The sequence below is a fragment of the Gadus morhua genome, chromosome 15 (assembly GCF_902167405.1).
Source record: "Gadus morhua chromosome 15, gadMor3.0, whole genome shotgun sequence".
Lineage (NCBI taxonomy): Eukaryota > Metazoa > Chordata > Actinopteri > Gadiformes > Gadidae > Gadus > Gadus morhua.
The window spans coordinates 25,080,127-25,103,869 of NC_044062.1; the positions used below are offsets into that span (position 1 = coordinate 25,080,127).

Genomic DNA, 23,743 nt, shown 5'->3' on the forward strand with positions numbered 1-23,743 from the left:
CCTCACTCAGTGTAACTACTGATGGCGTACTATGTGAATACATATACACCATTAGCAGGATTTGAAGAACTGGTAGCCAATAGATGCAATCATGCAAGCATTCTGATGGAGCATACAGACAATTACAATACTAGAAACATATTGTACATGCATGTGTGTGTAGGGGTGTTGGGTAAAACACCCACACTTACAGTTAACATCTCTTTTGGATGATCAGTTGAAAGAAATTCAACCATGGAAACAGCATATAAGTGTTGTTAGACCATACCAAACCATACCCAACCAAACAATACCAAGACCTATCAAACCATACCAAACCATACCCTACCAAACAATACAAAACCATACCAAACCGTACCAAGCCCTACCGAACCATACCATACCTACCAAACCATAACAAACCATACCAAACCCTACCATATCAAACCATACCCTAACAAACCATACCAAACCCTACCTTATCAAACCCTACCATATCAAACCATACCCTACCAAACCATACCCTACCAAACCAAGCCCTACCAAACCATACCAAATCCTACCAAAACTTACCAAACCTTACAAACCTTTTTGCCCTTTTTGAAGAGACACCTATGACAACAAGTACTTGATTTAGGGGAAATGCTTTCCATGAGCAGGTGAATGCAAGGGCATAAAAGGCCTTTAGCGAGTGGTGCCCAGCATGGCCTCATATGACTCCTGCTTATGCACCACTCTCCCACTCTCCATCTCCCTGCTCCGTGATCACAATCCACCATACGTGTCTACACTCAACATGCATTAGCCACAATGTGTTACAATAGCCTTTTTTTTTAGGATGCAGCAGTATCACATATGCTCAACTACACGCCAGTATGGTCAGGTCTGGTGTGGTTTGGTATGGAGTGATATGGTGTGGTGTTATAAGGCTTGGTTTGGTAGAGTTTGGTATCCTTGGTGTGGTTTGGTGTGGTCTGGTGTGGTTTGGTATGGTCTGGTGTTGTTTAGTATGGTCTGGTGTGGTCTGGTGTGTTTTGGTATGGTCTGATGTGGTCTAGTGTGGTTTGGTATGGTCTGGTGTGGTCTGGTGTGTTATGGTGTGGTTTGGTATGGAGTTAAATGGTGTGGTGCTGTAAGGCTTAGTCTGGTACTGTTTGGTATGGTTGGGTATTGTTTGGTTTGGTGTGGTTTGGTCTGATATGGTTTGGTATGGTTTGGAGTGGTATAGTCTGGTATGGTTTGGTATGGTATCGTCCAGTTTGATTAGTATGGTATGGATAAGCTCTGAATGGAAAGGTATGGTTGGGTATGATGTGTTTTGGAATGGACTGGTATGGTTTGGCGTGGTTGGGAATAATATGGTTTGGTTGTTCAATCCAAGGCTGGGTTATTAAATCCATGAAGTTAGAAGGCTTAAGTGAGGTCTTCTGGGTGAGCTAATCTATAGTGAGGACTGTATAAGCTTTGCTTGTTATTTATTTATTACATTTAAAGGCTGGAAATCCCTGAAGTACTATTGCAGCAGTACCGAGTAATTAGAAGTAATAAAAAGTAAGGTATATACTTAAGATGAGCTCACACAAAAAACTGTACTAACTGTTAAAATGTCTTAAATACTTTGCTTGTTTACTTATGCTTTCTCATTATCGTGTTAATAATTAATAATTGATTGTGATTTCTTATTGTGGAGCAATGTTTATAACCCTGACTTCAGTAGGAATTCATTGTTTACTTCATTAAGGCCTCAAAGTAATTAGCCATTTACTGTTTTATCAACATCTGATTGATCAGAGCTGGTAGGTGTGGGGGTTTGCAAAGTTTTGACAGCTGAGGGCCAATTTAGGAACCCAGAATTTGACTGAGGGCCGGTATCACGTTAAAATTGTACCGGGGGCGAAAATTGTACCGGCCTACGTCATCAGTTGTTGACAACTTGACAACTGATTTGATTGCGTTGTCCGTTGCCGGGCAGGTTTCAAAAAAAATTCGGCTCATGTTTCCAAAGACGAAATAACATAACACAGATAACGGATCGCTAGATAACACTTGTTTTTACTTTATATTTGTATTGTATTGAATTGTTTAATCGAATTTAGCTAGTAAACTGAGTGTTTAAAGCAGGTTTCAATGAACGAGGAGTGCAATGAACGAGCGTGAAAGGTTTGGAATTTGTCAACAACTGATGACGTAGGCCGGTACAATTTTTGCCCCCGGCACAATTTTAACGTGACACCGCCAAAGGAAAAAAAATGTCCCAGTGGTGAAAATAAACATTGCACCATGGACCTCTGGGAGTGAGGTCAAGTGAGGTCTAAATCACGATACTGAGGTTCATCCTGTCAAAGTAATGTACAGTCGGATTAAAACTAACAAATGTAACAGGATTCAATTGAAAGCTAGAGAGAGTCAACTTTTCTCTTTATATTTATTTAAATGAATATTTATATAATAATTAAAAAATATATATATAAAAAAAAATTCTTTCTTTACTACATCTGTATGTCATTGTGGGCCCCCAGGAATGTTTCTGCAGGCAGCCATTGGCCCGCGGGCCGCACTTTGAGATCCAATGGTGTAATGTGACAAACTTTGTGACACAGGCAACACACGCACGTTTAAACACACACACACACACAAACATGTACACGACCACCCACATCGCACACACACCCACGCACACACACAGGTGTGAACACATCCAGGCAGGCACCACTTCTCCACCAAACGGATCGCTGTGCTGAGATCTTATATAAAGCTGAGTAGGAGGCAGCAAGCTATTTCAAGACCAGAGAAAGCGAGTGTGTGTGTTTCAATCCATATGGATTTGTGTATGCGACTGTGTGAACCTCTCCCTCGTGTAACATCTCTGAATCAGTTCGTTTCATAACCAGCAAGGTTTGATATAAAGTTAGGCAGACATTTCTGTGAGCTTTGGAGGCAGGCCCTTCTCTAGACACTTTGAGAGACACTGATTGCATGATGCTGAAAATACCAACAGATCCACTGCAAATAGATTCCATAACTCCCAGAAGCAGTGCCGGGCTTACTACCTCAAACAGCATGATAGGTTTCACAATGTTCCAAGGTTAGGGAGATAACGGTAATTACTACAAATGCTGATAACGACCATTCTAGGGGTAACTTTGAGTTGTTTCTAGAACCAGTTTCAGAAGGTAGTCAGTGATTCATTTTTTTGTCCCATTAGTTTTAAAGTAGAATAACATGATTAGCTTTGTTATTATATAATTTAATAGAGAACATTTTGTATAACTTTACAATTAATAATACTAATTTACTAAGTTATAATCATTAACTAACAGCTTACTAATGTCATTGTAATAATTTACGTGGCGTAAATTACGTAATCACGTGCATGTTAAAATGTGTAAATGCATACATTATTCAACACCATGAGTAAACATGGAAAGTGATAACTAGACAATAACTGTTAGTTTATTGTTAGTAAATGCTTATAACTTCATTAAGGAATGGCAAATTATGTATCCTTATGTTAAGTAGTACCCAAATTATTCTCCACCTTAAGTGCTTTTAATCGTTTTGGCCTAGCCTTAGGGACAGAGAAGCCTAACTCTTTCGCCTGTTATTTCTATTGTGCTCCTCTTGTATTTCTATTGCGCTCCTCTCGTATTTCCATTGTACCCCTCTTGTATTTCCATTGTTCGCTTGTATTTTTTATTGTGCTCCTCTTGTATTTCTGACCTACGATAAGTTAAAAGTGCGAGCTCAACAGCTGCTGGGAGGAGAGATCCCTTCTGCGTTACATCTGGAAGTCAAACAACAAACATAAAACACTCCAGAAGACAAGTTTGCTACAGGACGCACTGAGCAACACGTCAACCCTACAAAACGTTATTTTCTGTGTAGTATGCAGTATACACTGTTCATGTGCAGCTTAATTAGGCCAAATGAAGTTCCTGTGGGGTTTAAAAGTGAAACGGTCAGTTCAGTAAGGCAACAAGGATTATATTGAGCAACTGGGCCACTGTCTTTTCAAAAAGTAATTGCTTGGGAGTATTTTTTGGGAGCCCCAATCCAAGGGGCATTCAGGGATGTTTCTGTCATGATGGAGGGACGGCCATCAGAAAACACTTGACTAACCTGATGGCCATCAGAAAACACTCCACTAACCTGATGGCCATCAGAAAACACTCCACTAACCTGATGGCCATCAGAAAACACTCCACTAACCTGATGGCCATCAGAAAACACTCCACTAACCTGATGGCCATCAGAAAACACTCCACTAACCTGATGGCCATCAGAAAACAATACACTAGCCTGATGGCCACCAGAAAACACTTGACTAACCTGACGGCCATCAGAAAACGCTTGACTAACCTGACGGCGAGACTGTCCGACTTACCTGATGAGCCCCACTAACCTGATGGCTGACACTAACCAGCCCCACTAACCTGATGGCTGACACTAACCAGCTCCACTTAACTGATGGCTGACACTAACCAGCTCCACTTAACTGATGGCTGACACCAGGACCTCCAGTTGACTCACCACATCTGCTCCACAACCATAGCTTAGCTAAGCTCAGAAACCCTATCTGCAGCCACATGTCCACTCAAGCTCCTTTAGTGATCTCAACGGACGTTGCTTTAGGAGCACTGCTAAATAAACAAGGATCAGTTTACTCTTCGCAGAAGGTCCAGCAGTCCTCCTGAAAGTACAACTTAGTACCAATTATAAAGCCACACAAATTGTGTGTGATGTTGTTTGAAGCATTGGACAATTTAAAAAGTAAGATCTGACCAACTATGTTGACCGTATGTGATATGGTGACGTGTTTGTGAGTCATTTATCAATTCAACTTACCTTAGTGTTAACCAATCAGAGATAAGAACAAAAAAAACACAGATGTATCTATTCTTTCCTTTGTTTTTAATCATAAATCATTGACTTACAAAACTGATTTGACAAAATATGGTTGCCATGGGAACATCTAGAAATTATTTAAATGAGAGTACAGAATCGGGGACTGGCCAGACTAGTGAGAACATCTCAGGTTATGTGTTCCATTGTTCCAGACCAAGACGCCGCTAGCGTAAAACCAAGGCTGCTCCATCAATGTCATCTCGTTGATAAGTGGTCGTCATAGCAACCTGCATCAGAGCACCGTATGCCAGCGTGTCCGTCATGTAAAACCGGCCCTTATCCTCCTGGTCGGCCGCGTCTCGCCTGGGCCGTTTCCTCGTTAATCAGCGGTCATTGTCCGCGCCACCGCCAGGTGTGTTTCTGCTCGGGGCTTGTCATGGTGATTTGGTGTTGAGTACCTGGACCGTCTTGCGGCCGTAGTGCCAGTAGCTGTAGCCGGAGGCGGCCGTCGTCACCGCCGTTACATACCTACAGGATACAAGGACCAACAAGGTATCTGATTGTTGCAAAGTGCAGCCCCACCGTTGCTAATAGCAATTAATCATGCTTCTAAATCTAGGGCCTTCAGCAGACGCTTTTATCCGAAGCGACTTCCAATAAGGACATTTGTCAGGAAAAGATCAACAACAATATATCGCTGTCGGTACAGTACGGATGTTCATAGAACCATGTGCCACGCACTAACATCACTAGGTTAACCCATCCTGTATACAACAAAGATGGCTAGAATAAGACTCTACACTAAGTTATATAACTAAGTACGACTTACAATAAGTGCGTACATTAAGTGCCAGGACGTACAACATACATTCATTGTGTAGGAGGGGTGGGCGGGGTGGCTATTTTGAGGGTAGAAAAATAAATGTAATGGTCCTATTTTTTATCTGCTTTGCCTTTAACCTGATGCAATACGTCTGTGGGCATTCGCACAACATATCCAAATAGCTCTGTCTGCTGTCACCCGGTTCAGAGCCCCCACAATGCACTGGTCTGTGGGCGGGACATGTCGCCCACAGCAACACTCTTGGGGACGGATCTACTTTTACTCCCGAGCTAGCAGTAGCTGCAGCAGACGTCACTATCACATCTCATCACTCCTGTGCCAATACCCTGATGCACAACCATGTCCAACAACACACGATGAGGGGGTCCAGAACAAGGGGGCTGGTTATAACGGAGTAGCTTAAGAGACAGCAGCTGCAGGACGACGATGTATATCCTTTGTGTGCGTTACCATAGCGACTGCAGCAGAAGACTGTCCGTGTATTTGAAGACTGGAGCAGCGAGGGAAGCAGCTACTAGAAGGAGCTGGATGGCTGTGTTCACCTACACACAAAGACATACTGCTAAATCATTATCTATAACCACTATGTTCCTATCTTTCAATGTGGATGTGTTTGCAATTGATAAACCAAAAATAGAGGGTATTTCATGGGCAATCCTCAATGTGTGTGTGTGTGTGCGCGCGCGCGTGTGTGTGTGTGTTACCTTGCTGAATAACGTGGGTTTGAGCTGGGCTGTAGTGTAACATGGATTAAAAAATTTACTGAGGGTCACCTGCAATGAAAAGACGAGGAGGAAAGAGGGTTAAAACAGTTTGTTTTACACAAACTGGTGCCTGCTCCCAGGGCTCTGGTTGGGGCCCCCTCCGCCCCCCTGTCACATCCAGGGATCCCCTGGGACAGGTGGACGTGGGGAACCGGGTTCGAGCCCGGGACTGAGGGGTACAGCAGGGCTTCTTACCGGTGGGGGCACAGTCTTGTATCTGACCCAGAAGACTGCGGCTATCAGACCGATGTCTCTGAAGATCACCAGAGCCGTGAGAGGAGCTAAGGGCAGAGGAAAGGAAAAACACCCCAAATCAAACGCAATAACTCTTTGAATCATAAAGCAATGCATCAGTAATGGTTGAGATCTACCAGTATCTATCTATCAGTAATACATAAAACAACAGCTAACCGCAAGGGACGCAGCCTCTCTGGGAAACCCGCCTATCGATGGCCCCGTTTCCACCAGAGGAACATCGCCATTCCACAACTCTTTTAAGATAAGATAAGCTATATTTATTTGTCATTGTACAGGAGTACAACGAAATTCAGTGCATTCGCGGACTGGTCTCATTTAAAAAAAATATAGGTAACATAATAAATAGTAAATAAATAAAAAAAGAAAATACATTCAACATTTCGTTCACTCACTACATTCATGTCGTCATATACTATACCGTTAACTTAGTGCCATTGTATGCCTAAAAATAGTATGCCTTAAAATAGTAGTGCAAATATGTAAAGTGATGAGCATTGCATTAGGTGTGGATGTCACTGGTTAATACTGTCAGAACTAGTGGATTTATTTTCAGGTCAGAGTTGAGTATGGTGACTGCTTTGGGATAGAAACTGTTCATGAATCTTGTGGTGCGTGTTCTGATGGACCTGTACCGTTTCCCTGAGGGCAGCAGTTCAAACAGGTAATTTGCAGGGTGATATGAGTCTTTCAGAATGTTGTGTGTCTACTGCAAGCATTGGGAGTTGAAGATGGTGTCCATGGTAGGTAGCTGTTGGTTGATGATGTTATGGGCAATTTTTATAATCCTCTGCAGTGACTTTCTGTCTGCAGCAGAACTGCTACCAAACCACGACAGGATTCCATAGGTGAGCACACTCTCGATGGAGCAGGGGTCTAGATAGACAAACTCATCCGTTTACCGGAAAGGCACAACCTCATACAGTTCAGGAGGAGTCCCGCACCACAGGCTCCAGGTTTGTACTGCCTACCGGTTTAAGCTTTGGATATTCTGCCATTCAGATAAAAAGATGGAAATAAAACAATGTATGAAATGTGCTCTAAAATACTTCCGACGCTAACTTTAAAGTTCTGTCATTGGTTATATTTCATTCTTTATTTAAAGGTTGGGTAGGTGATTTGCGAAACGCCAGCAGATTTTGAAAATACACAACTCAAATGGTCCTACCCCCTCTCCTTCAACGCTGACTCTACCCATTCCAAGTACCTGGACGCGCAATCATGCACGAGCGCGAACAGAGATGCGCGAGAGCGAGCCAGGCTAGCGTAGGTTTTCGTTTAACAACATGGCACTACATTCAGCTGTAAGTTGCACCCAGTACCGCGGGAAGTAGGGGTGCTGGGGGTGCTGCAACACCCCCTGTCCGAGGCCCTGTCTTATCACAGAAAACGATCATTTCTAAAAACTCCAGCCAAAGTGGAGATTTCTGAAAACGCCGGTTATGTGTTGTCGTGTCAACGGGGAGAAACGGGATTTTAGGTTCTGAAGCGTCACATTATACACCAGGAAATGCTTAACGTCATGTGAGCGCCCGCTGTACCGTATTGGTCCGAATATAAACACAAACCCCATTGTAAGACGACGTATATTTGGAAAAAAGATTTGAAGTCCAGATCCGGTTTTTATGAATAAATAAATTGTATTCATTGAAATAATATACGAAAATAAAAAGGCATCGAATAAAACACTGCATTGCCACTAAACAGTAGTGCAAATAGGCCGTACTGATGTGTACACCAAAGACTATTCCTGACACTCCTCTGCCCCGCTGTGTTCGCTCTGGCTGTGGTCGCTCCGAACTGTTTCGGCCCGTGGCAAAGCGAGTCATCCTCGCTGCTGTCCAAGGCATTTTGAGACGCAGCATTTATTTAATGCTCATATGACCTAGTGCTGAAAAAAGGTTACATGAAAAAGTGTGAGGGTAGCGGTGGTGCGCTAAACTTGTTCTGTGAGCAGCTGGATGTGAACGATCGATTTTCAACTGTGCGCGCATGCACTGGTGTAATTGAGCTGCGCTGCTATACATCTTTTTTTATCAATGTAACGAGTTGCGAGTCTAGTGCAGGCTGAGGTTTTTTTTCCAGCACCCCCTGCTGAGAATACGTTCTCGCGGCTATGGTTGCACCAGATGTTATAAACATTAAACGGTCACATAAATCATTAATATTTTTAGAAAATGTATGTTTGTTTCATATAATTGTATTGGAAGTCCTGGTTTTCACTAGGGTTGCTGCGGTGTGGACATTTTCACAACGAGTAATACACTCGTCTCAACACCGGTATTACCGAGTATAAACGGTATAAACCTTGAAACTAGGTCAACCGCCACACAAGCATCGGTTTTTAGACCCTTCTCGTCCTTCAGTTGCCGCCAACGTTCGAAAGCAGCGCATAGGATTATTCTTGGTTTCAGTTTTTCTCTTTCAGCGTTTTTATTATCAATTACTCTCTGAAAAAGAGTTTTCCTTCTCTTTGCTGGTGGTCGTGGTGATGTCGGGGATGGTGGCGTCTTGTCTGCCATAGAAATTGTCTTCTACTGCTAGGTCCAAATGTGGATTAACTAGTTCCAGTAGCTACCGCAGGATAACAACAAACAGGAGCTTGCTCTGGGTCACGAGTACTGCACGAAGGGGTCGCGCGCGGGGCGCGGGGGAGGGGGAGTGCAGTACGACCGTTTGATTGACGTACTTACTGTCCAATGCAACTCGGTGGCAATGGAAATGATTGGCTGGAGTTTTTCGAGCCCTGCCGTTCCACAGATGATTGACTTGTTTAATTTTCATGTCAGTACTTCTAACTCAGTGGCTGTAAGCGGGTTATGATAAGGATTTCAAGTAATTTTGCAAAAATGGCCAAAAAAGCGAATCACCTACCCAACCTTTAATAAAACAGTTAAAAGGTTGTATCTGCGATTCTAGGCCGAAACATAAATGATCACATTTATCTGATCTTTCCTCACGATCCGCTAGCTGCCCGCCCAATAAGCGGGCCATCAAAAAAACCTGTCTCTGTAGGCAGCCTGTGCTCCGAGATCGTACACAAAAACAAATGGTACTGCCAACCACTCAAAACCAAAATAAATTGTATTCCAAACAATCACCGATAAGGGGTGGGTGTTTTGGGGTTTCACGCTGCGTTCATGATCGTTTTTACTAGATACACGAAACACGGAAGGGAGGGGCGAGCTGGCTCTGCTTGTTTGGGATCTCGTTTAAAATACCAACAGAAGGGACGTCACCCAACATCGGATGATACAATCTTTAAAAAGAAAAAAATCATAAAATGTGGTAAAATAAAAACGCTTTTAATTTGGCAACTAGCTAGGCAATGTATTTGAACAACAAACCAAAGAATAATCACAATGTTTACTAAACGTAATTTAATGAAGTAGCATCAATTGATTAAAGGCCCACTATGCAACTTTTTTAGCCAAAATTACATTAATTATGCAGGTTGAGAGTTATTCTGATGGTTCTGCAACCATTTTTTGGGTCGTTTGGTGGGTGTGTCATTGCCCCATGTCGCCTCTCCAAGGAAAAAGCGCATATGCAACATAATCTGTTCGGACCGACACAATCCGGAGGTGACGCAGCGGAAGTATCCAATCGCGCCTTGAAAATGTAGTCAGATTGTAGTTCCGAAAATGCTTTACGGCACAGACACACTCCCAAACATGGCACCGGCTAGATATAAACAGCCAGTTGCGAGGCAATTGTTGCATTCATCATGGATCAATCGACTGATAAGGGAGCCAAGAGGCGACTGTCGGTGGAACAAAAGAAGAATAAAAAGAAGTTGGACCAGAAAGAGACCAGACACTAGTGAAAGGGGAACTATGCAACTTTTTTGGCTTGATTTACCTTAATATAACAGACTAAGAGTCATTGGTTCTATTATACATTTTTGTTCGATTGTTTGTTGTTTCGACTCCCCTTTGCGCATCTTGGCGGAGAAAGGGAATAGGTTTCTGCCGGCGACCCGCCGCCTACTCTCGCGGGAGTCTCGGGTCTCGCGAAGTAACAAATTGCTTTACGGCACAGACCCCCAAACACGGAACCGGCTCGATATAAACATAGAAACACTTGCCTTGCTGTTAGCTCTCCAACATTTTGAGGTGTACCTCGGGTCTAGCTCGTTACCAATAGTGGTTTATACAGAGCATAATCCGCTGGTGTTCCTTACGCGCATGTACAACCAGAACCAGCGCCTCATGCGCTGGGCGCTGGCTATGCAGGATTACAGCCTTGAAATTCGACACAAAAAGGGGAGTGAAAATGTGGTAGCTGATGTACGGAAGAGGATTAGGGCCACACATGTAAAAAAAAATTAAGTTCTGACTTTATTCTCAGAGTTCTGAGAAAAAAGTCAGAATTCTGACTTTAATCTCAGAATTCTGAGAATAAAGTCAGAATTCTGACATTAATCTCAGAAATCTGAGATAAAAAGTCAGAATTCTGACATTAATCTCAGAATTCTGAGATTAAAGTCAGAATTCTGACTTTAATCTCAGAATTCTGAGATAAAAAGTCAGAATTCTGACATTAATCTCAGAATTCTGAGATTAAAGTCAGAATTCTGACTTTAATCTCAGAATTCTGAGAAAAAAGTCAGAATTCTGACATTAATCTCAGAATTCTGAGAAAAAAGTCAGAATTCTGACTTTAAAGTCAGAACTACGGGTATCTGTAAGGACCAACCTCCGTGGGAGAGACACTTTGCTTTATGCAGCAGGAGGAAACCTATGGAAGTCCAAGAAAGCCACAATCCGGCCCTAGAATGGCGCGGTAAAAGTGCACGTCCCATAGCCAACTCACCAAGCTCACCAAGTCCAGTATTCAGAATTCAAAGCATTTATTCACAAATACGTTCTATTTTTTTGACAAGCGGAGCCGACAGTCCTGTGCAAGTATGCACATTAGCCATGTGCGCCAAACAGAAGATAGACGCAATGTATAGAACTGATTGTTGTGCATTGTTGTGGATATGTAGGCTGGTTAGTTGTGGTTGTTTGTGGTCTTAGTGAAACAGCTTTGCCTTGGAGTTGGAGAAGTTGGAGTGATTGTGTGAATGTGCGAGAGAGAGCGCACCTGCCGTGGTGATGTTGGGCTTGTTGTTGGCTTATATGTGATCAATGATGTATCTGTCTGATCGTATTAGCTGTAGATGGATGGTTAAATAATGTCACAAGAACGGTCATACTGCAGGCTCTTATTTGCAAATGCACTGATTGTGTGCCTGTCTCCGATATGCTATATACCTGGCATTTATTCAGTTCATGTTCTTCTGAGTGCGCAAGAACTGTGCCAATTATTGTCGTGTTTGCATTGTAATGCACAACTTTGCCCCTCCCTGTTATAAAATAACGTGCATCCCAACAACTTTAGCCAATGCAGGCTCCTATTGCTATACCAGTTTAATGTGTGTGCGTGTGTGTGTGTGTGTGTGTGTGTGCGTGTGCGTGTGTGTGTGTGTGTTGTCATGTAGGCTATAGATATAGATTTATTATCTTGGCTTGCTTGCATCCATGAAATATTGTAATGCTATGGCCTAGCTGGCTACTGCATATCGAGAACAATCTGGGGATGAGGGCATCCCCGAATATTGACGGGTATTTCGAACACTGCCATCTCAATATATAGCCTAACATATACAAATATATCAGTGTACTAGACACAAATGTATTTTCCACTAGCTAGTGGTGGTCATTACATTGTAGTGAAACTAGTAAAGACAACACAGCTTTATGTTACGGCGAAACATGGAGGCACTGCAGCTCTAGTCTCGACAATGCGTTACTTTAGTCTGGTATTTCTCTTCACTGATTGGTTAGACAGCCTTCAAACTTAGTGGTCAAGCAAAGAAGAGGGAGGGCTCGTTCTGCATACCTAATAGCCGGAGTGAATAACTAATAGCCGGAGTTAATAACTAATAGCCGGAGTGAATGACTAATAGCCGCGGCTATTAGTCATTCAAAACCGTACGGAATTCTTGCCAAACCGCACAGGTTTTGCACTTTTACCGCGCCATTCTAGGGCCGGATTGTGGCCTTCTTGTCTTTCCATAGGTTTCCTCCTACTGCATAAAGCAAAGTGTCTCTCCCACGGAGGTTGGTCCTTACAGATACCCGTAGTTCTGACTTTAAAGTCAGAATTCTGTCTTTTTTCTCAGAATTCTGAGATTAATGTCAGAATTCTGACTTTTTTCTCAGAATTCTGAGATTAATGTCAGAATTCTGACTTTAATCTCAGAATTCTGAGAAAAAAGTCAGAATTCTGAGATTAAAGTCAGAATTCTGACTTTTTTTCTCGGAATTCTGAGATTAATGTCAGAATTCTGACTTTATTCTCAGAATTCTGAGATTAAAGTCAGAATTCTGACTTTTTTCTCAGAATTCTGAGAATAAAGTCAGAACTTAATTTTTTTTTACATGTGTGGCCCTAATCCTCTTCCGTACTGATGCCCTTTCCAGGTTATAAAGAAAAAGGAGTAACGTGGTATTATTTGTAATTTAGAAAATGTATTTTGATAGGCGGAGGGCCGCCATTTTAAGGGGGGGGATGTTACGGCCGTGAGCCGACCGCATTGTCTCCCTTCCCTCTGCGTGTGCTACCCCTCCTGTTTTTCCCCAAAGCAGCTCAAGTGGGCGGGTCCTTCCGTCCCCGGAACCAACCAGAGAGCGACGGCGCCGTGGAGGCGTATAAAAGCCTGATGCGGCTTGCAAGCGGGGGCAGACACCTGTAGAGAATCTAGGCGCGTAGTCGCATTCGTTTTGAGAGCTAGTGGTTACGTTTGTGTGTTCCCAGATTTGGGCCAGGGTAAGATGAACCCCTCCGTATTGATGTTGTTCATTTGCACTCTCATTTAGGTTTGTCATTGTTTAGCCACACTAGGTTTAGGGGGTGCTGGTCATTTGTATTTCTGTTTTCGTTACGGTAGAGTAGTCAGTTAGTGTTTGTTTTAGGACCATTCGTATTTAGTTGTTAGATAGGTAGCTCCATTAAATTTTAAGGAGTTCTCTTTTGGTTATATTTGTTTCTTTGCTTTGACAGCACCTAGCGGCCCATTTCTGATTTGTTACATTCTATTCCTTTGTTGGATTATAATAAATACCATAATTACAACCCCAATCCACCGGGTTGTGTGTGTGTTACTCCCCTTTTCCCCCCCTGAACGAGTAGGGGTCGTAACAACAAGTAACTAAGGGATTGTTACATTCATCATAGATCAGCCGACTAAAAAGAGACAGAGAAACCCAATGTCGGAGGAACAGAAGAAGAGAAAAGGGAGACTGACAGACAGAGAGGCCAAACACGAGTAAACGTTGGGCAAGCTTTTCAGGAATAGCGTGAACTAAAAGAAAAAGACTGCAAATCAGACGCCGACTTGGCCGTGTTGCTTTTGAAATTGAAAGTACCCTTTGGTGAACTTTGTCTTCGTGGTATTCTTGATGTTGATAGTCTCTGTACAAATGAGTTTGCTCAACCATTTTGTTGTGAGCCCTGTAAAAATGTGTTTTCTCGACCGTTTTGTTGTGAGCCCTGTATGTTTCCTTTCCTTTGTTACCAAGGGTGTTTTGCTGTTCGTCTGTCTCGTCCCCAAGATACAGGCTGAATCCCCGAATCCAGGTTCTTGTTTATTTCGATTATGTTGGCCAACACTCTTACACTGATTGTTCTGTTCAACCTAAAATAAAACAATTATAATCTAGGATATAAATTCTCCCAGTCAACTATAAAAAAGGATGGATTTATGTTTATTGCAATACAAATACACCGTTTTAAAAATGTATAACCTTGTCTACACTTCATGATCATCTACTTCGGACATGGCTCCACGCATTCGCCGGTTGAAAACAAATGCACATGGCTAGCGTAGAAGTGCATGGGGAAGGGTCGTCAACGAGTTGTTACGACACTGTTGTAAAATATCTACTACGAAGCTGTAGGGGGCGCTGTGTAGAGAAAAGTGCGTGCCAAACCAAGAAAACAGCGAAGAAATGCCCGATCTTGCATAGTGGGCCTTTAAATATCAGTAGCTGAGATGCTAATGCTAACTGCGATTCTAATGCTAACGCTAGATATGATCAAAACAAGTAACATCTATTTTTATTTATGTTCTTTCTACAATCTGGACACCTTGCACTGCCTAATGTTAATTGGATTGTTTTGTTGACAGTCAATCAGCAGCGACGGCGACAGTTTGCAGAATTAGGGATGCACCCATCTGACTTTTTCAGTCCCGAAACCAAGACCTTGGCTTTCAGTATCGGCCGATACGAAGTACCGAAGCGATACCAGTGTTTAATTAATAAGCTGTAGGCCTCACTCACTCAACACTTTTTTCCCTGTCTCTGACTTTTCTTGGACTTATTGTATTTGCTCTCGGACTTGTCTCGGTCTCAGCCATTGGGCTCGTCAATAGTGTAGTTTGTTCCGACCGAGAAAGGGTGGGGGGAAATCATCGGTCCAAGGACTGATTGGTGTTTCGAGATATACGGCTACTCGAATTCTGAGATAACCTGGGTGGGATTTAGCGTGAATATCCATTACGGAGGTTGTAGCACATAATACAATGGAAAGATTTCAAATGACAGACTTGGATGCAAAATGTAGCCCTTTATTATACAGAAATTTGCTGTTGGTGTATTAGCCTAGCACAACACTCTTGCCAGATTATTTATCTAAATAGCCCTATGTTGTTAGAATTTACTAACTTTATGCACTGCTGCTCGCCTGCGTGCTTGCGCAATAGCATACTGACTGAGAAGGCAGTATTGCTGTCAAATCTGTCCCTGGGAAAATAATCGTTGCCCCGAATCGAAAAAGGAACTATGTTTCGTTACTATATTTTCAGTAGTTGCGCGTAACTTTACTTTTTACATGAAAAAGTAGTGAGGTTACTGTATTAACTCGTCACTTACGTTGTTACGCGTTACACACAACAGTGTCTAGTACCGGTCAAACGGTAACGTCAAAATCCATACCGTAGCGCAAATTCATACTGTTGTACTTTCGATACGGTTTAAATACTGTACACCCCTACTTCAAATTGATGTTAAGAGTTTCCATCAGACTCGCGCGGCAGCCTGGAATCTCATCCAAAGGGAGCTCAGTTGGCGCTGTGTGCCTCAAGATTCTGAAGCAAGTGCTGAGATTCTGGTTGGCCCAGAGAAATGTCAATTATAGGAATTATCCAATAATGTTTCACAATTCTAGCCTGCATGGCATGCATATGAAGGACAGCCTCCCCCCCTCCCCCCCTAAAAAAACCTCTCTGGTTCTACGCGATTCACGTGTATGACCCAATTGACCAAGAAAACGGCAATTGTCTCCGAAAAGCGACAAGTTTGCAGGTGTGAAGTATTGAGTAGTGAGAAGTATCCGTCTGCATGAACTCATTACACATTACCATGCCTTGATGTCACCGAGACACATGTGGATTGTTTAGTTCATCGTTTTAGTGTATCGTTTATCAGAGGAGAGGATTTGCAAGGTAACACCTGGCTCATCCACCTAAATAAATACTTGTATTCCACTGTGTGGGCAAACTTCCTATTATTCATGGCACTGAATTGAGGATGTCTAACGTAGCCTACTGGAAAAACCAAGGCAATCATAATGTTTTTCCTTCTATCATTTTTTAATCAAGCAGGGTTATCAACAGGCGCCGACCAAAATGTCTCTGGACACGATTGGATAGACAAACAACCCAATAGAGCAATGAAACATAAGAAGTCAGTGGCAGCTCTCTTGGTTAAGGAAAATGCCAGATTTGTATCTGTCACCAGCTTAAAGGTGTGTTCACATGGCGGTGCGAATCGAAGAATAGGGCAGCACTAACACCCAGGTCCGCGCAAATTGTACTTGCGCAAACACCCAGGTTCACGCTTGATGCTTGGTCGCCATGCCTATCAGCGCTGACTCCATGAAGTCCAGAGCGCAGCAAGGATAAGAAAGGGATTCCCAGAGCTCTATATCTATATAATATAATATCTAGATAACTATATAATATAATATATAATATCACTGTGTGCGCCTTCCGGATGATATTAGGAATCTTAAACGACGTTTGATGTGTGTCGGGTTCTCCGACGTCTCTGGTACTTCCACAACAAGTAAAGACTGGTAGGGGTGGTTATCTCGGCCATGGTTGAGAAGGAGCTAGCGGAAAGAATCTTTGGCAATCACAAGAGGAAGCCCTTGCTCCTATAATCATGCGAGTAAGTTTGCCTGATCAAACTTGCGCAAATCACCTCCCTCGAGTAAAGTTTGTCTACTCACGCGAGGAAACTCAGAGGAAAAAAAGACCACCATTATTGTCCATACCACTTAAACAAACCTTACCTGGTATGAGCTGAGCATAGGTGAGGCTGACGTACAGAACACTGATCAGGATCTTATCAGCCAATGGGTCAAGTGCACTGCCCAACGCTGATTTCTGATTGGGCCATGTTCTTGCAATGTAGCCGTCTAACTGAAGACAGAGCAGAAAACAGAGGGGTGCTTCAAGCAGGTTCAGATAACTAGTATTATGTTATATAGTACTGCAGCGTCATGTCGAGGAGTGAGTGTTGATTCATTCACTATAAAAGTAATGTTATGAACATACTGCCTCACTGTACAGCAGCAATGAAATGTGCCACTGAAGATCATTTATTTGGTCTAATTTGTTAGTATTATACTGACCACTCTGTGTGCATGGTATTTACTACAGAGCACAGACCATTGGTGCCATCTTTAATATGAAGCAGCATTTACACATATCTGTGTGTGTGTGTGTTTTACCATGTCTGTGGCCCCAGCCATAGTGAACAGAGCCAGGCTGAGGTAAAAGTGTTGGTGGATGATGAGGTAGCCCAGGTAGGGCGACAGCACGATCCGACAAACACACAGCAGGTTTGGGACGGTCCATGGGTTCTCGTGCTGCGTTGAACCATTCAGTGGGGACGCATTGAGCAGAGAACGAGATATAGTAAGAGAACACACAGCATCAACACAGAATTTAAGAGACTTGGTTGTAGGCCTATTCAAGATACATATTCTATTATACAATTTAAAACACACTAACCATGTTGTGATTAACTCAAGGGCAAACACATTAATCAAAATTATGTTGTTTATTCTAGTCAATAGTTATAAATCTGTATACGGTTGTATTCACCACAAGCACAAATGTTACCACTTGAACCAGTCTAAACCAGCACGCGAGGAGCAGTCAGTGGGCTGTCGTATACACACCAGCTCTTTGAACTTAAACAGCCCGTGTCCCGGGACATGGACAGAGCTTCCTTGACTTTCATTTTGCTCCGGTGACGGGTCAGTGTCCTGAGTTGGCCGGGATTTCCCGCTGCACAGCCCACGAGCCCCGGGGGACCGGAGGAGGGGCGGGACCCCAGGCCAGCCAGGAACCCCCCGGAGGAGGGGCTGGACATGGGCCAAAGGCCAGCCGGGACCTCCCCGGAGGAGGGCCGGGTTCACCTGAGGGTTCCCATTCGGCCTCAGCCACGGACTAGTCCGGCAATAGTGCGCGTTTAGATTTGTTTCCGTGCAGGCAGATATCTGTAGATGGCCTCTGAACTGCTTCGGTCTTGTGCCTTGGTTGACCGGTGTCTGCGGGGTCCGCCAGGATGACGTCTCAGGGCGACACCTGTTTGCCTGACGCGCTGACCCCCCCTGACCCCGTGACAGCGACCCCGCATCCCCCCGCGGACACAGCGCCTCGCCCCGCTGGCACAGCCGCACGGCGCTCCTCCGGATACGAAACATCTCAGCTCCAATGTTACCTGAACGTCTCTCCTTGTTTCATGGTGTATCGGGTCGGTCAGAGCTCAACACAGTGCGTACAGAAGCTTCTGCCTGCGGGCCGCCATGTTGCCGAGTTCCGAGACGGCACGCTACGTCACAGCGTCGTAAAGGCCGCAACTCGGTTCTGAGCAGTGTTGCCAGATCGGTTAACGCACCAGCTAAAGCCAATGTTGGCAGACGGGCGGAAAATCTGGCCCAATCTGGCAACACTGGTTCTGAGGCGCATCAGTGATAAAGTTCTGGGGCATCTATGAGGAGCAAGGTACGTTTTATCACTCTGTTTTCTAGGAATAATTGACGCAAGTAGAAACCAGAAAACAAGCCGTTTTTTCGTTTTTTTGTTTTGACAAGAAAACGAAAATCTAAATTTCAGTTCGTTTATTCGTTTTTTGGTTCTTACTGAGCGAAACGAATTTACCACTCAATATCTGGTTTCCGCCGGTGGGCGGGTCCTCTTATTGGCTAGCGTGCTTCATTGCCCTGTGCTCTTCATAATAAAAGTTCTTCCGTTTGATAATGTCGACAAAAATATTACTGTATTATAGACACTAGCAGACACAGAGGACCACACCACCCACAGTCAAGACTGACACGGCTTCAAATAACAATAATAGTATTCATAATCATTTGAAAATGAGAACTTATGAAGTTATGATGACTTCAGTGCAGTTGATGTTTAGCCACAGTTAATACATGCAGAGTAGACCTGAGGGCTTTACTACGACATCATTGTCCGGCTCTGAACTATGCGCTCTGTGCGCGTTCACATCAAAGGAGCTGCGATCGTGGGCTGCTGATTTCCTCACAGCCTGAGAGCTATGAGGAATACAAGTGATTACAACACATTTCTGACAGCTGAACATTGCGCAGGGCTCTCCGTGAGACGCACGCAATTCAACCCATTCACACGCCACACAACTTGCGCCGCTATTTAACAGTGGAAGGGTAGGAATCAAATGCGTCCGGGTGAAATTTCAAAATCGTCCGGGGTTTTATTAAAGCCTCAATACATGTTCACATTTAATTTGCGTTGCATTCCTCTGGGTCTGTCACAAACTAGTTGGGCTACGCCCTCCCCTACTCAGTTCTGTTCGCTTTGAATTGGTGGAAGTGAGTAGGGGGAGTGGTTAAGTAAAGCCTTCAGATTGGACGGTTTGACTTTAGAGTTACCGTCATGTTTTGTATTATTTTTTTTACCATTATTGTTTTATAGGGACAAACATTAACACATTTCTCCATTCTCCTGCAGGGGATTGATAAAGTTCTATCTATGTAACAGAAGGAAACACTTACTCATACTCCATCAAATATTCATACTCATACTTTGCACACTTTACCACAGCATTGGCCTACTGAATGCCACAGATATATTTTTAAGCATTGGACTGAATGCCACATAAATATAATGTATGTTTTGCACGTTTGCAACGTTTAAAAGTTCAGGGAAAAGTATATGCCTCTACTGGTGTTGCCTAGGCCAATATCCTTTTGAGGCAGTGTTGTTTCTGAATATTAGTGTTAAGGGCCAATAATGCCTACTATCATACATTAGTCACCATGTCTGTGGAGAAATTTGTATGCAGTCACATATTAATATATACCCCCCCCCCCTCCCTGCATTGCGCATCTGTTGACCTTCATCCATTTACAGTAAACAGATAATTTTTTCTTGCTGGAAGATATTTTATATTGTTTTCATATTATTATTTACTGACAGTGATTACAGAATGCGAGTGTGTGTTATATTGAAAGCGAGGCTGGGTGTGCCTATGAATATAGGCTACAGTGAGTTTTTTAAGGTGCTGTACAAGCAAATCATATTGACTACTCTGTACAGTGACAAAGAGTGTACAGTAACCTACTTCATTCAATATTGAATAGGCTACTGTAGCCTACACTATGTACAAATGGTTTTGCTCTTTGCTCATGGCAGTTGTGACAGTCATTTTAACATGTCAGCAGGCAAGCTTCACTCATTCCAGGATGTATTATGCTTTGTCATATAGCCTACTTGGAACGTGTTTTGAATATAATTTCTATAGTAGCCTATAGAAATTTGCCAGCTGGAATACAAAGCAAACTCTCCTTCAAATGCACATTCATGGAAGTCTTGTATTGTCATCCCCAAATAATAATGCAATGTAATAATATACATCTTTAAATGCACAATAATGAGTCATTATTTTTATCATGACTTATCAAAGATTTTTATTGGCTCCCAGAATGCAGGTCTGTTAGTGACTCCCAGTATCTCTAAAAACAGACTGGGAAGTAGAGCATTCAGTTACTGGGCTCCTTTACTGTGGAACCAGCTCTCCCCATGGGTCAGAGAGGCAGACCCCCCCCCCTCACCTTTCGCACCTTGTAGTTTGGCCTTGGCGTCTCGCAGTCTCTCTTTGTTTCCATATATTCTCCACAGCTCCACCCCCAGTCTGAACCAACTGCAATTTTTCCCCTTGGTTTACCTGGGAGTTTTTACTCAGTCGATGTGAGGGTTTAAGGGAAGAGGATGTTGTTATGATGCTCATGCTATGTAAAGCCCTTTGAGACAAACTGTTTGTAAAAACGGGCTATAAAAATAAAATTGCCTTGCCTAACCCGCTTGGACTGTAATTCATATTCATGCTACTAGTTTGATCATTGACTGACTACATGAATAGAGATTCTTATAGAGGTCTTATAGTCAAACGGTATAGGGTATATACAATTTTTTATGTGTTTAGGCCAGTTATGAGATCTAGTTAACATCATTAAAAGTCATTTCCAAACACATTAAAGAAAAGAAAAAAACAAAAGCAAAGAGATTTTGCAGCAGTAGAACACTTTTACTTAAACAGAGTGGGATAGGAATCAGGTTAACAAAACATCTAAGAACATCTAAGCTGTCTAACACATTACCAACGCAACATTGAAACATCATAAAACATCACAAAAAAAACTGCTGGAATACAAAGAGTTTGCTTTGTATTCCAGCTGGCCTGTTATGAGCAAATTTCTATACGCTACTATAGATCCATTCCAAAACATGTTCCAAGTAGGCTATAGGACAACGCATAATGCATCCTGGAATGAGTGAAGCTTGCCTGCTGACACGTTAAAATGACTGTCACAACTGCCATGAGCAAAACCATTTGTACATAGTGTAGGCTACAGTAGCCTATTCGATATTGAATGAAGTAGGTTACTTTACACTCCCTGTCACTGTACAGAGTAGACAATATGATTTGCTTGTACAGCACCTTAAAAAACTCACTGTAGCCTATATTCATAGGCACACCCAGCCTCGCTTTCAATTTAACACGCACTCGCATTCTGTAAACACCATCAGTAAATAATAATATGAAAACAATATAAAATATCTTTCAACAAGAAAAAATAATTTGTTTACTTTAAATGGATAAAGGTCAACAAATGCGCAATTTTCAGCTGTCAGAAATGTGTTGTGATCACTTGTATTCCTCATAGCTCTCAGGCTGTGAGGAAATCAGCAGCCAGCGATCGCAGGTCTGCTCTGCATGTATTAACTGTGGCTAAACATCAACTGCACTGAAGTCATCATAACTTCATAAATTCTCATTTTCAAATGATTATGAATACTATTATTGTTATTTGAAGCCGTGTCAGTCTTGACTGTGGGTGGTGTGGTCCTCTGTGTCTGCTAGTGTCAATAATACAGTAATATTTTTGTCGACATTATCAAACGGAAGAACTTTTATTATGAAGAGGACAGGGCCCCGTTTCCCGAAAGCATCTTTAGCCTAAGTGGATCGCAGAGTGGGTCGTACGAGCATCGTACAGTTTTCACACCGTTTCCCGAAAGCATCTTTGGTAACGAACCTCTTAAAAACGCTCACGAGTCACAAGTAGCTAACGAGTGCTCCAGGGTACTCGTAGGACGCTAAGAGCCTCGTTAGCCTACTATAGCCTCAGTGGCTTAGCCAGCGGACATTCCTAGTATTGAATGCGTTTTATTATAACACATTGGTAATGGTGTATCACGTGCGTCTGAGCCTAATGTGGGCCATTATGTTCTTAGTTTGAGAGAGACAGTCCAGGAAATGTTTGAGCAGGCAGGGCACTTAAAATGTGTGAGAGAAAGTGGGGGGGATTTGTGCAGACTGACATAGGCTACTCATAAAACGTAGCATAAAATAATGTAAAATAATTTTTTTTTTATAAAAAACAAGCAAAGGAGCAGGCAAAAGGCTGGGATATGGTGGGGATTGGTCACGTTGACGGGAATGTTTAGTGACATGTGGGAGGGTGGAGGGGGCTAAAAAAAAGTCACACTCACTCTTCGACGTGCATGAAAACCAGCCGCGTAGTTATGAGGGAGGCCGTCCTTATGTAACAGGGTGTGTTATATCCTTTAAATTATAATTACACAATTGCCTTTGTTTTTCTGTATTACCTGAAGTTTAGCTTTCCATGCTACGGAAGAGGATTAGGGCCACACATGTAAAAAAAAATTAAATTCTGACTTTATTCTCAGAATTCTGAGAGAAAAGTCAGAATTCTGACTTTAATCTCAGAATTCTGACATTAATCTCAGAATTCTGACTTTTTTCTCAGAATTCTGAGATTAAAGTCAGAATTCTGACTTTAAAGTCAGAACTACGGGTATCTGTAAGGACCAACCTCCGTGGGAGAGACACTTTGCTTTATGCAGTAGGAGGAAACCTATGGAAAGCCAAGAAAGCCACAATCCGGCCCTAGAAGCGCGGTAAAAGTGCACGTCCCATAGCCAACTCACCAAGTCCAGTATTCAGAATTCAAATCATTTATTCACAAATACGTTCTATTTTTTTGACAAGCGGAGCCGACAGTCCTGTGCAAGTATGCAAATTAGCCATGTGCGCCAAACAGAAGATATTGTTGTGGATATGTAGGCTGGTTAGTTGTGGTTGTTTGTGGTCTTAGTGAAACAGCTTTGCCTTGGAGTTGGAGAAGTTGGAGTGATTGTGTGAATGTGCGAGAGAGAGCGCACCTGCCGTGGTGATGTTGGGCTTGTTGTTGGCTTATATGTGATCAATGATGTATCTGTCTGATCGTATTAGCTGTAGATGGATGGTTAAATAATGTCACAAGAACGGTCATACTGCAGGCTCTCATTTGCAAATGCACTGATTGTGTGACCGTCTCCGATATGCTATATACCTGGCATTTATTCAGTTCATGTTCTTCTGAGTGCGCAAGAACTGTGCCAATTATTGTCGTGTTTGCATTGTAATGCACGACTTTGCCCCTCCCT

The 23,743-nt window shown here is 42.9% G+C and overlaps 1 protein-coding gene across 1 annotated transcript; it reads right to left on the minus strand.

Moving 5' to 3' along the window:
- Positions 1–4,869: 4,869 nt before the first annotated feature.
- Positions 4,870–18,597, minus strand: crls1 (cardiolipin synthase 1). Its single transcript, XM_030379307.1, has 7 exons — positions 17,926–18,597; positions 17,473–17,610; positions 17,032–17,161; positions 6,628–6,713; positions 6,373–6,441; positions 6,119–6,210; positions 4,870–5,352 (listed from the first exon to the last, which is right to left on the minus strand). The coding sequence occupies exons 1-7, from the start codon at positions 18,451–18,453 to the stop codon at positions 5,259–5,261; spliced, it is 1,137 nt and encodes a 378-aa protein (XP_030235167.1). The 5' UTR covers positions 18,454–18,597; the 3' UTR covers positions 4,870–5,258.
- Between the last annotated feature and the right edge of the window lie 5,146 nt (positions 18,598–23,743).